Source organism: Dioscorea cayenensis, chromosome 14 (assembly GCF_009730915.1).
Source record: "Dioscorea cayenensis subsp. rotundata cultivar TDr96_F1 chromosome 14, TDr96_F1_v2_PseudoChromosome.rev07_lg8_w22 25.fasta, whole genome shotgun sequence".
NCBI classification, from domain to species: domain Eukaryota; kingdom Viridiplantae; phylum Streptophyta; class Magnoliopsida; order Dioscoreales; family Dioscoreaceae; genus Dioscorea; species Dioscorea cayenensis.
The window spans coordinates 19,438,132-19,450,777 of record NC_052484.1 but is presented as its reverse complement, the minus strand read 5'-3'; the positions used below and the strand labels follow the sequence as shown (position 1 = coordinate 19,450,777).

Here is a 12,646-nt window from a genome sequence, read left to right as displayed (position 1 = left end):
TATTTGTCAAAAATAAAATTAAAAAAAAAATATTTTAGAACAAATACCATATTTTATAAATTAAACTCGTGAAATTACTTATGGTCTAGTGGTATTTGGGCCCATGTAAAAAATGAGGATGAGACACTCAAAAATCTTGAGTTTAAAATTTGTTGGAAGTATTGATTGGAAGATTTTAAATATATGTTGATTAGAATTAAAAAAAAAAAAATTTAACTGAAAATACTTGGATTTTATAATCTTTATCATTGTAATTTTAATATCCATGGCTAAACAAATTCTATTTATTCTTACATTTTATGTAATTATTTTATTCTTTTTTATAAATGTGGTCGCAAATCTTCACCCATTGAATAAAAAAAAAAAGTTAAATTTTGATTTCAATTTAGAAGAAAATTAAACTTCCATTCAAGAATGTAATCACTAAATATTAAATAATAAAAAATGTATTACATTTTATTATCATGACAATAAATAGATGACAAATGATTCACAATTTTATAAGGAACAATTTTTTTTAAGTGTTATTTCTAAAATCATATTTTATAAAATAAAAAAAAAAATTATTTTTTAAATATAAAAAATCTTCAAAACAAACAAGCCCTAAATTTTACCATGAGGAAACCCAAACCCTTTTAATGGGCTGATTTTTATTTATAATTTTTTTTTTTAATAATAGGTGACAAACGTTTTTTTATGAATATAAACAGTATTAAACAGTACTAGAGCCCCCGAGTGAATAGTATATGGGTAACAGGACGATTTATAAAATTTATAATCAGCACAATATTCAAATCTTATTGCTTTACTAATTGAGAACCCATCATCTAGGGACGTCCCTAGATTTCAAATCTAGGGATGTCCATAGTAGCCATCGGATGAAAATCTGACGGCTCTTATCATTATGAACAGTAGAAACCGCGTTCTACAGTGTTGTACAGTGATCATGAACAGTAAAAAAAGGTGTACAGTGTTTATATAATCAATTAACCATCGGATGATGATCCAACGGCTTAGATTTAAAAACATCCCTAGATTTGAAATCTAGAGACGTTACTAGATGATGTTTTCCCTTACTAATTTACATTTAAAAACTTTATTATTATTATTATTAACTATTCAAGCACCTTTTATTTTGGCCGGCATGCTAAGGAACAGCTTCCCTAAAAAACAAACCCAATATCCCGGGTCACCATCCCAAGTCTCTTTTCGGTGCACCAATTTGCTTAACCTTGAAGAAAAAAATGGGGTCCACGTCAGCATCACTCCCACTAGAAACCCATCCAACGTCGGCAACCGCGTTGCTCCCACCAACGGACGTTCCAGATCTTTCGGTGCCTTTAGATTCCACCTTCCCCTCTTGACTTCTTTTCCTTCCTCCACGAACCAACCAACCAAATTCATCTCACTCACCCACTTGTCAAATTCTCATTGGTTAAGACTCCCACTTGCAAAATTCACACCAATGAAAGAAAGCCACGTGTACATTTGTCCAGTTTATATACTCGTTTTCTAGGTGCGCCTCCAAAACGCGAAACATCTCCTTCTTCTCCCCCAAATTCGCCCAAATCGATCTCGAATGCGCGATTGAATCCCTAGAAATCGTCCCGATTACGAGCCCTAATTCCTCTTCTTTCTCACTTCCAATCCTTCTCATGCTTCTTCTCCTTGCTCGATCTCCACCTCCTCCTTTAGATCTCGAATTGGAAACTCGACTTCCTCTCTTTTGCATGCTTCTCCCGTCGGACGTCTTCTTATTAGCTCGTTGTTATCTCTTTCTCTATTTGCAGCACTTGGCCTCTGAAATTAGGGTTTCTTGGGATCCTTGTCCAATTTCCGATCTATAGTAGTGCTGCAATGGCCGATCGGAACCGCCCCCTTACGATTGAGGAGCTGCCTTCGCACTTGGTCTTGGAGATTTTGAGCTCCGGCCGCCTCGCCGCTGCTGACCTTGCCAGCTTGGAGGCTTCGTCTCGGATGTTTAGAGGGAGTAATGGAGTTCTCCCGAAGGCTTTCCGATCGATGGTGGAGTTTGCAGCTTTTCATTCGTGCGAAAGTCACTTGATTTTTGCGGCTTTGGCACCGAGTGCGCAGAAGGAGCTGCTTGATCGGTGTGGCGGAAACTGGAAGAAGGTTCTGAGGTTCTTGCAGTCCGTGGAGCAGTCTTCTGGCATCGTTGAGACATCAGCAGGCAATGTACTACTTCTTTGATATCACTTCTTGTGGTTCAGGGTTTGCTTGCAACCTTTCGCTTGGAACTAGCTGATGCTCTTTTTTTTTTTTTAAAAAAAAAAATAATCTTTGTGTGATTATCGAATAGCTTGTTGTCATAGTATATAAAATATAGAATGAATAGAGGCAATCAACAAACTAGTTCATTTTATGTTCAAGTTCAACTTAGCATGTTGGATGATATGATAACCTAAGCAAGCTCTGTAAAAGTTTATTTGCTGAAAACCAATAAATTTGGCATCTGTATTGATTCGGTAGAGTTAGAAAACAAGGCTGAATGTTGTATATGGTTAAATTTATGTGGAGGAAATATAGATTTTATTAGTACTTTTAATATTTCACAAATTTTAGATTTTGTGGCAGTCTTTATAATGTGCAGCAAACAGAACATATTGCGCAAATTGGATTAGACAATGAAATGCATAGGATCATTTGTCTTAATCTACTGATTGGCAAGTAAGATGTTAAGATGTTCCGATTTTCATGTAGCTGCTAGATTATCGCTATCACCATGCATGTGGTTTCACAATCTTTACAGAACACATCTGATTGAGAAAGATTTTGTTTACTTTTGATTATCAATTAGCAATTTCAGCAATATTATTGAAGACAAGCAGCCGCCACAACTTGTACATAAATCAGTGGTTTCTCCATATTTGTGGAAATTTTGATAGTTCTATTGTAATATGGATTTTAGACAATCCGCAGCCAGTATTTACCCTAGTGATTATAGGTGAAGTAATAATGGATGGTTGTATGCATCTCTTCTTTAATGTTGTTGTTCAGGATGTTGTTGCTTTGTTAGATGTGATCTCAGATAAAGACACCTGACTTACTAACATGATTAAAAAAACAACATTCTTCCATGCCAATTTTACCCAAATGTAAAGATGATTTGCAACCACATTTTTATTGAACTCAAGTACCTTGACTTTATATTTTATGTATGAAGCATGCTGAAGGTTTTTTATTTATTCAGATGCAGGTGGCCACTGGAAGTTACCATACACTTTTGATCCATGATTTTTCAGTTTATTCTTGTGGATCCAGTTTATGTGGTGTACTTGGTCATGGTCCTGATACAAAACATTGTGCGGTATTTAGTCGTATTAATTTTTTCCCCTCACAACGCGTGCTTCACATTTCTGCTTCTCACAACCATGCAGCGTTTGTTATGCAGTCTGGAGAGGTAATTGCATTTCAAGGAACTTGCAACACACCTATGCTTAATGAAAATGACTTTTATAACTTATGCAGTTCTTCCCCTTTTCTTCTAGGTCTTCACATGTGGGAATAATTCCTCATTTTGTTGTGGTCATGGGGAAGTGCGGCGTACCATATTCAGGCCCACCCGAATTGAAACTCTTAAAGGGGTTCCCTGCAAGCAGGTATAGTATAAGCTTCTCTCTCATATGCTTGTATTCTATAATTCTAGGAGATGTATTAGGCATGTGCTAGAGTTCAAGCTTAAAAATAAAAATAAAAAAAAATTAAAAAATAATAATTTCACCTTTGTTTAAGCTCAACAGTTGTCATATTTCTAAAACTTTTGCCCAGAGAAACATAATTGTTGTGCTGCTTGGTTGAGTTTCATCCCAATTTTTGTGATAATAAGTTAAATGCACTATTTCAAGCTATGATCCTAAGAATTCTCGGCCATTGTTTTTAATCTCTAAAAATTTCTTATTTCATAAGACTTGCTGTGAAGAGCATAACTTCAAAGAGCTCAGGAAACAGTACTTTATTGGGTTTCACAGGTGCCTCCTGTTTGCTTGTCATCATTAAGAAACAATGACTGAAAATGTGATTTGGTATTATTCATACATTCTTAGTGCAAGATATAATTTAGTTGAATTGACATTTTTTTAGCTTTAATTTCAAATGCATATATACTTTTATTGAAACATTTGCTTTTTCAGGTTGCCACTGGGCTTAGTTTTACTGTGATCTTAACCGCCCAAGGTGAAGTTTACTCTTGTGGAAGTAACACACATGGCCAGCTTGGTCTTGGTGACACTTTAGACAGGCCCACTCCTAAGAAGGTTGCATGGTTTGCAAGTGTCGGTCGTGTTGTTCAGATTGCTGCAGGTGCAAGTTACACATTTGCTGTCACTGATAATGGCACAGTTTATTCTTTTGGTTCATGCACCAATTTCTGCCTTGGTCATGGAGATCAACATGATGAGCTTCTTCCACGTGCCATTCAATCATTTAAAAGGAGGAACATTCATGTGGTTCATGTATCTGCTGGAGATGAACATGCAGTTGCACTCGACTCCAATGGATTTGTAAGTACATTATTTATCATCTTTGAACACTGTTGAAAGTTCTGGATGAAAGCATAGTTTTTGCCTTTTCAACTGCAAGGCAACCATTGACAGTTTGCTACTATCTGAATTGATCAAGTTACTACTGGCCTTCGCAGGTGTATACATGGGGTAGAGGCTACTGTGGTGCACTTGGCCATGGTGATGAGAATGATAAGACTAGCCCAGAATTATTGATTAGACTTAAGGGTCATTTGGCTGTGCAGGTTTGTTATCTTTCCAGTTACTTTGGGTTTGGTTGACAAAGTCCGCTTTAGTTGTAAAATATAAAGATTGTCTAAGAAGTTGCATGCCAAGAAGAACAAGATAATGTTTTCTTTCTTTTCTGGAGGAACTCATTCTTAACAATAAATGGGATAATTTTGGGGATCCTCCCTCTGACTTTTAGTTTAGAAAAATTAAAATGTGTGGTGCCTTCTGAGGACTGTGCCACCTTTTAGGGATTAGCTTTTGTTAGGAGGATACCCTTATTCTAATGAAGCCAAGTAGATATACAATTTCAGTAACACAAGGGGAATTCAGTTAATTGTGAGGAACTCCATATAGTTAAAAATTTAACTAATTCATTTATTAGTTGATGCACCATAGTTTGTCATGTAAATTATTCTACCATATGAATGGTGATGTGCACCTCAATTATTATTATTATTTTTTTCATTTGCTAATTATATTGAATATCTGCACCATTAAAATATTGGAATTATATGTATACTTTTGTAGTACTTTCATTTCAAATGAAAATGCCAACATGTGATATATTATTAGAACTATGCTTTACTAACAAGCTTCTCGAATGGCATTGATGCATGTTATTTGTGGCTGTGGAGCATTAACCTGAATGTATCATCTCTCAATGTAAACAATAGAGATCTTTTTTAGCAAGTTATCCAGTGAAGTTCTTTAACTTCCATTTTCCATGACCATATACAGGTGTGTGCTAGGAAGAGGAAAACCTTTGTCCTTACAGATGCTGGAGCTGTGTTTGCCTTTGGTTGGATGGGATTTGGAAGTTTAGGCTTCTTGGACAGGGGATGCTCTGACAAAGTAATGAAGCCACGAATTCTCGATAGCCTGAGGCCCTATCATGTCTCTCAAATAAGCACAGGCTTGTACCATACTGTTGCAGTCACAAACAGAGGTCTCGTCTTCGGATTGGGCGACAATGAAAGGGCACAACTTGGTCAGGAATGCTTAAGAGGATGCTTGAAACCTACTGAAATTGCTCTTGAGAAAGCAATTGATAACATGGCCATTGCTGCACAAAGTGGATGACTGACTATTTTGAAGTAATTGTGCTTGTTGTTTAGCTTCAGTTTTCTGTATCAGTATCATCTTATTCTCAATAGCTAATAAAAATCTCAATTGTGTTAGATAAGAAGGTTAATTTGAAAAATTAGTTTGTCAGAGAATGAAAAAGCAATCTGTAAATGAAACTGTAGTTATTTGCAGTTGTGTTTGTTTGTGCTACTGAATAAAATTGGGAAACTCTGTAATGAATAATCACATTACATCAAGTCAACTTCAATTGTCACTGAATATGCTTGATTTCATTTTATAAGTTTGAGTGAAATTTCTACCATGTGTTTTCAAATCCTTATCTTCTTTACTGAAGTTAAGGTCACTCAATATCAACCGTTTAGATTCTACTATATTTAATTAATCAAACAAAATGCTTTTTTATAATTCATTCAACATAAAATTAATCATAGTTATAACAAACTATGACAATCAATCCTTACAACTCTTGCTATATGAACTAAAATAACAGCTCATAAAGCATATCCCCACATGGTTTCTTTTGGCTCATCCAAAACAAGCAATAAATAATCAACACCACTGCATAACATAAAATAAAGATAGAAGATAAATTATTAAAACTAAAAACCAAATTCTTATCCTCAGTTGCTGAAGAACCGGATAAGTGCCAATCACAACGAGTGACCTCACTCCACGTATTACCCTTCCTTTCCGAAAGTCCAGCATATAAAAGAGCTATCAAATCTGGCATTCTTTATTTCTTTCTTTTTCTTCTACTTCTTCTTCTTCTTCTTCATTGTGATTACTAATTATATTTATATTGAATTTAGAATTGGAAATATATATAGATAGATAGATAGATAGATAGATAGATATCAAATTAATTGGAAACAAAGTGGTTGGCATGGCAGGATTTGAACAGCAAGTGAAGAACAGGGCCAAGGAATTGAAGCATCTGTTCAAGAAAGGGATCAAGGTTGTGAGCAACACTTGCAAGAAAGGATGGCACAAGGTCCGGCATCTCAGATCTTGATCACTAACTTTTCATTTCTCTTTATATATATATTTATTTATTCTATTTCCATATATATTACTAGTTATGTTATGACTTGTATAGATCTATTATGCCAGTGAGTTGTGCTTCAGTTCTTCTTCTTATTTTGTTTTTTGGATTTTCAATTGTAGTATCCGAAATAAAATAAAGTGTTTGTTCTCTTTGTACCAAATATCTTCCATTTTTTTTTTCTTCTTTTTTTAAACATATTATTATTATTATTTAAAAATCTCTATAGCGCGTGAGTTAATTTCTCGAATGAAAATTTTAACCTTCATCATTTCACATGAGATTTTTTTATTTTAATACTGTTAATCATTTGAATCTAGTAGTTTTGGCTAAATATATTAATGATCTGATGTTCTATTATTACCAAAATTTTTAATGTAAAATTTTAAATTAAATAAATTAATGATGTGTCTGTCTATTTTTTTTTGAATAATAGACGACAAGCGCCCTTCTTTATGAATGGAAACAGTACTAAACAGTACTGAAATCCGGATGTACAGTATATGTACAATATGAGAATAATATAGGAATCCCGGGTGAATAGCGTATGAACAGTACAGGGGAGAGATTTGAACCTATGACCTCCCCTTACACTTTGATGTCATACCATTGGGCTATCCAATGGTTGACATGTGTCTGTCTATTGATACCAATTTTTTTTTAATGTTAAGTATTCATTTCAGTGATGATAGGGAGAATGTAACATGTATTTATTATTTTTCATTAAAAAAAAATTAATGCTCAAAACTAACATAATACAAATGAAACAAATGGTTGATGATTATATATGTTAATGATTTTTTTTTTTTTTGGTTATATTGACACTGATATTTTTTTTAATTTAATAGATGAATAAATCATAAGTTTATTGATGAATAAATCATAAATTTATTGTCCACTGATTTTCTATCTGATAAAGATAGAGATGTATTGAGATATTATGTTGATGTTTGTATATATATATATATATATATATATATATTCAGTCCAACAATTCACTTGACATTTAACTCTGTGAATTGTTAAATTATATGTTTATTTTACTTTTCTTTATTTTTGTTTTTTTTTAAATTGAACATTATTCAAAACTTGGTTTTATCTATGTAGTTAGTTTATTTTTTTTTATAATTCAAATCTCAATTACGATTATATTTGGTCATTTAAAACCTGTATAAAAAATATTATCATATTAATAATTATGACTTTGTCCAAGGGTATGCAAGTAATTTTGAATTTATAATTTTTTATTTAATTTCTTTGTTAATGAAGGTTTTGTTGGACGAATTTTTTACAATTTAATTTTTATAAATATTTTAGTGTCTAATTAATTATGAACTCACGATAAATATTATAATAAATAAAATTAAATAAAAAAATCACAAGGTCATCCTGGCAGAAAGCTACTATCCACCAAACTAAAATCATCCTGGCCTTCCATTCAAGATCCAACGGTAATCATACTTTCATATCCACCTGATTAACATCCAACCGTCCATTACTTTAAATCAAAGTAACATGGGTCCTTCTCACCGTTCTAATGTCCCGCAGGATTTGTTTACGTTTAAGAATCTCAACGCTTTCATTTCCCGAAATGCCCTGAAAATTTTGTCGTTTATGGGAGGTGCAAACTAACGTGAGGAACACCAGACCGTATCCTATTTTGTGGCGGTTTTGCTCAATAACCCCCCAAATAACTTAAAATTTATTTTCAGTTCCCACAATATTTCAAAATTTACTTTGGTATAACCTAATTTTTACCAACCTATTTGAAGCTTCCCATCAAAAAATCCTTTTTTTCTTGCAAAATATTATTTTTTAAAAAATAAATGGATTATACAATTTTCAAATAATTATAAAAATAAATTATTGTGAATTATGGAAGGTAGAAATGATTTTTATCCTAACTCAATCTATTTAATATACGATCAATTTCCATATTCATTTAAGAGTCAAGTTAAGTAGGATTTTTAGGGGGAAAAAGCACCTATTTATTATATTCAGACTAGTCATACAAAATCTATATACCTAAGTCCCTTAAAAAAACTCTAATAAATTAGATATAATTAGTAAAAATATATTTTAACAAAAATAAATAAATAAATAATTAAGGAAAAAACATGTCACTAAATAAGCAGCACAAAATAAAAAAGCGCCTATTTATTAAAAAATATTCAGATTAGTCATACAAAATCTATATACTAAAGTCCCAAAAAACACTCTAATAAATTACATATAATTATTAAAAATATAATTTAATAAAAAATTAAAATAAATATATAAAGAAAGGAAAAAAAAACATGTCACTAAATAAGCAGCACAAAATAAAAATAAATATACTTTATATTTTATTGTACTAAGGCACAATTTTCCAGTGGAGGTTGTTTTTGAAAAATGATAATGAAAAAAATAAATAAAAAAATTAAAGGGGGAAATATGTAAAAGTTGAGATCCTTTTATTTTGAAATGATAAGATAGGAAGGTTCTATAAGGACGTGTGGGTCTTATCCAAATTTTGCCCTAATTTTTTCCCGGCATATTCCTGATTCTCAAAGCATCCCAATTTTGAAGCCCTAGTTCCCAAATTCTCAAATTTGCTTCCCTCTTTCCATCAATCGATCCAAACTCTTGTGAGAAATCAAGAGGATTTAGCGATTGAGATCATGGCGGTGCTCATGGAGTCGTATTTGATCTCCTCCGCCGATCTGTCTCTCCTTCTATCCAAGGTTGTGGCTCCAGCGGGCACGAAGTACCGGCGTCAAAGTATTCCTCGAGTTTGTGAGTGTTCTTGTCCGACGATACCTCAAAATTAAGTTTTTCTTACGGTTTCTTGAGATTCTGAACAGGGATTTGGCTTTGATTCGCGGGTTTTTATCGTCTTTGGTTGTGATTTTGGGGAGTTCTTGGATTTTCATTCTTGAAAAGTTCATTGAAGAGCCAATATAGGGATTTCCTGCATTCTGATGGCTGGCAATGTTCGAATACATCTATTCTCTTGCGTATTTTTTATAATCAGCATATAAATTAGTTGAGAACTCTGTAATTCAGTATTTTCCACACTAGTATATAGAAGAAATAGGGTTCTCTTATGAAACTATCAAATTATGGCGGGAAGAGAGTTGGCCATTAGAAAAGAAGGGAATTTGAATCTTAGAGAAGTAGCAGCAAGGGCGACTCTTCGTGATATACAGGTTAAAGGCCATGTTTATGTCGAGTTGAGGCAGGTTGGGAAGAGGTCCATCTTCTTTTGCACGCTCTGCCTCGCCCAGTGTTTCAATGACTCTGTCCTGTTTGATCACCTCGGAGGGAATCTGCATGCCCGGAGATATGCTGCTGCGAAGCTTACCTTGTTTGGACCAGTACCATGGCCTTTCAGTGATGGTGTGCTGTTCTTTGGAAATTCTCATGAGAAAGATCATAGCTTTGTGTGTTCTGATTCCGAGAGTGATATGGCTTTGGTTGTTAGAGATGCTTGCGATGGTGTGGATGTTAATGGAGAGGAGGTCACTTCAAATGCTAATGGGCATTCAAATTCTAATGATGAGCGTTGTAATCCTGGCATGAAAAATGGCAGTAGTATATGTGAGCATGATGATGCTGATGGAAACCCCGGTACTGAACTTCTTGTGAATGGCCATGGAAAGCCTTTGAGGTGTTATGCCGGTGTTGCAATGGATAAGAATTATGATAAGGATATTTGCATGTCAATCCCTGGCGTGTTGTATAAGGATGAAATTTCAAATTTGAATGCCCATTTTATCGGTTTTGGGCATATTGCTTCTAGAGTTTATGAGACCAATGTTATTGGCAACAGGATTGGTAAGATATGGTGTGCTTGGTTAGGAGAAGGCAGCTCTGATGAGAATGACTTGTTTCTGAAGTCGCCAAAGTGTGACTTTGGTATAGTTATTTTCTCTTACACATATGATTTGGGTAGAAAATGGACATTGGATGAGCCGAAGCTTCTTCTTTCCCCTGGTTCTTGCTCAGAAGTTGATGATTGTGAAAGTCCGGGGAAGAGAGGAAAAAAATCATTTTCAGACCCTGAAGACTCTTGTGCTGCCTCTAGTGAAGATTGTTCTGGTATGCATGGCTGCACTTCAAATGGGTCTCATGAGCATCAAGTTTCAAAATTTTCATCCAGCAAGGCTCTGAGGAAAGAGTTAAGGAAGCAGAAGCGCCTAGCTGCTGAAAGAATGTGTGACATATGTGGCCAGCCAATGCTTCCTGAGAAGGATGTTGGCACTTTGTTGAATTTGAAGACTGGTAAACTGGCTTGTAGCAGCCGAAATACAAATGGGGTGAGCACTTCACTTGAAGGTCACACACTTCTTCTTTAATTTAACTTGTGCTATTTATTTGACAGACTACCTGTTCTTAATTTTGGTGCAGGCTTTTCATCTCTTTCATGCCTCCTGTTTGATACACTGGATCCTTCTTTGTGAGACTGAAATATGGGCAGATCAGTCAACCAAAAAGAAAACCACCAGGAGGCGCAAAAGAAAAATTGCTGACAAAAACGGAATTTCTTCTGTTCTTTGCCCAGAATGTCAAGGCACTGGAATACATACTGTTGGAGAAGAACTAGAGAAACCGTCCATTTCTCTTTCTGAGGTTCTTGCTACTTAAGTTGTTTGATTCATAGTACTATTCATATGCATTTGATGTAAACATCCACTACTGTTATAATCTTACCTTCTTATGACATAAATCCTTGTTTCAGATGTTCCTATATAAACTGAAAACCATTGAGGCACACAAGGCATGGATGAAAAATCCCGAGGTGCTCCAGAAATGCTCTACCGGTCTCCATTTTCCTTCTGATTCAGCCGATAATGTCCAGGTTTGATGGATAGAACCTCTCAACTAGTATTCAATACACCCAAAGCAATTTCTTATTAGCTTTTACTTCAGTTACAGGAAATTGTGGTTCCTTTAAACCTGTTATATTTTTATCGGCTTGAAGAACTATGTGCTGAATACGTCGCTGGAGGAGCAGGAGAGCTCTGATTATCAGTTCAGTCAATTGCTAGATCAATGCTCATCTTATTGATCCACTCTTCAGGTAATTCCAAACACTGCCAGATACAAAACAAGACCTGCAGTTTCTCATGTGTTACATGTTTGTAGGTTGATACATGTAAAAAATGTCATCAAACTCAACAAAGTTTTTTTAGTGTAGATATTGTGCATTCCAGTTATGTGTGACAGGAATGTAGGTTCTAGTTTACTCAGACTATCATGTGCAGTTGATGTTTATCAGTTGTTCTTATGATAATGAGCCTTTTCGGAAGGCTTTATATATACATATGATGCACATAAAAGGGTGCATGACCTTTTAAATTTGTTCACTTAAATTCATTCACTTTTCAAGTTATTGATTGTTTATATATATTTATGGGGTGTAACCTTATTTTATTTCTAATTTCGATGGTTTTGCATGTATGGGTTGAGGGTGTGTTGTTTGTTCAAATTCCGTTTGTCAAAGTTTGTGCTTAGTTTTAGTTTTGCTTGTTTTCATCACTCCATTTATTATTGTTTTGTGAAATTTGTAAAAAAGGTTTGTCCATTTATTTGTAAAAAAGTTTTGCATGTATTTTGCTTGTTTTCAAAATACATATGTTGCATAAGAATTAAGGATAGTTTTAAAATTTTTAAAATTTAAAATAAAAATTAATTAAATTATTTTTTTGGAATCATATATTTTTTGGGATTATAAATATTAGGGAAAATTACTATTTACCCCTTACACTGTTTAAAATTTCCCAAA

General features: G+C 34.0%; 2 protein-coding genes across 3 annotated transcripts; both read left to right on the top strand.

Moving 5' to 3' along the window:
* Positions 1–1,536: 1,536 nt before the first annotated feature.
* LOC120275679 (ultraviolet-B receptor UVR8) lies at positions 1,537–5,901 on the top strand. The gene is made up of 6 exons (XM_039282343.1): positions 1,537–2,196; positions 3,212–3,421; positions 3,510–3,620; positions 4,152–4,520; positions 4,658–4,765; positions 5,490–5,901. Exons 1-6 carry the CDS (start codon positions 1,858–1,860, stop codon positions 5,829–5,831), a joined length of 1,479 nt encoding a protein of 492 aa, XP_039138277.1. The 5' UTR covers positions 1,537–1,857; the 3' UTR covers positions 5,832–5,901.
* A 3,476-nt stretch (positions 5,902–9,377) lies between these two features.
* Positions 9,378–12,253, top strand: LOC120275698. 2 transcript variants are annotated; one of them, XM_039282369.1, is made up of 4 exons: positions 9,378–11,177; positions 11,269–11,490; positions 11,600–11,719; positions 11,797–12,253. In XM_039282369.1, the coding sequence occupies exons 1-4, from the start codon at positions 9,981–9,983 to the stop codon at positions 11,884–11,886; spliced, it is 1,629 nt and encodes a 542-aa protein (XP_039138303.1). In that variant the 5' UTR covers positions 9,378–9,980; the 3' UTR covers positions 11,887–12,253. The 2 variants fall into 2 exon arrangements, with proteins under 2 accessions (XP_039138303.1, XP_039138302.1); XM_039282368.1 differs by having other exon boundaries at positions 11,791–12,253.
* Positions 12,254–12,646: the final 393 nt, after the last annotated feature.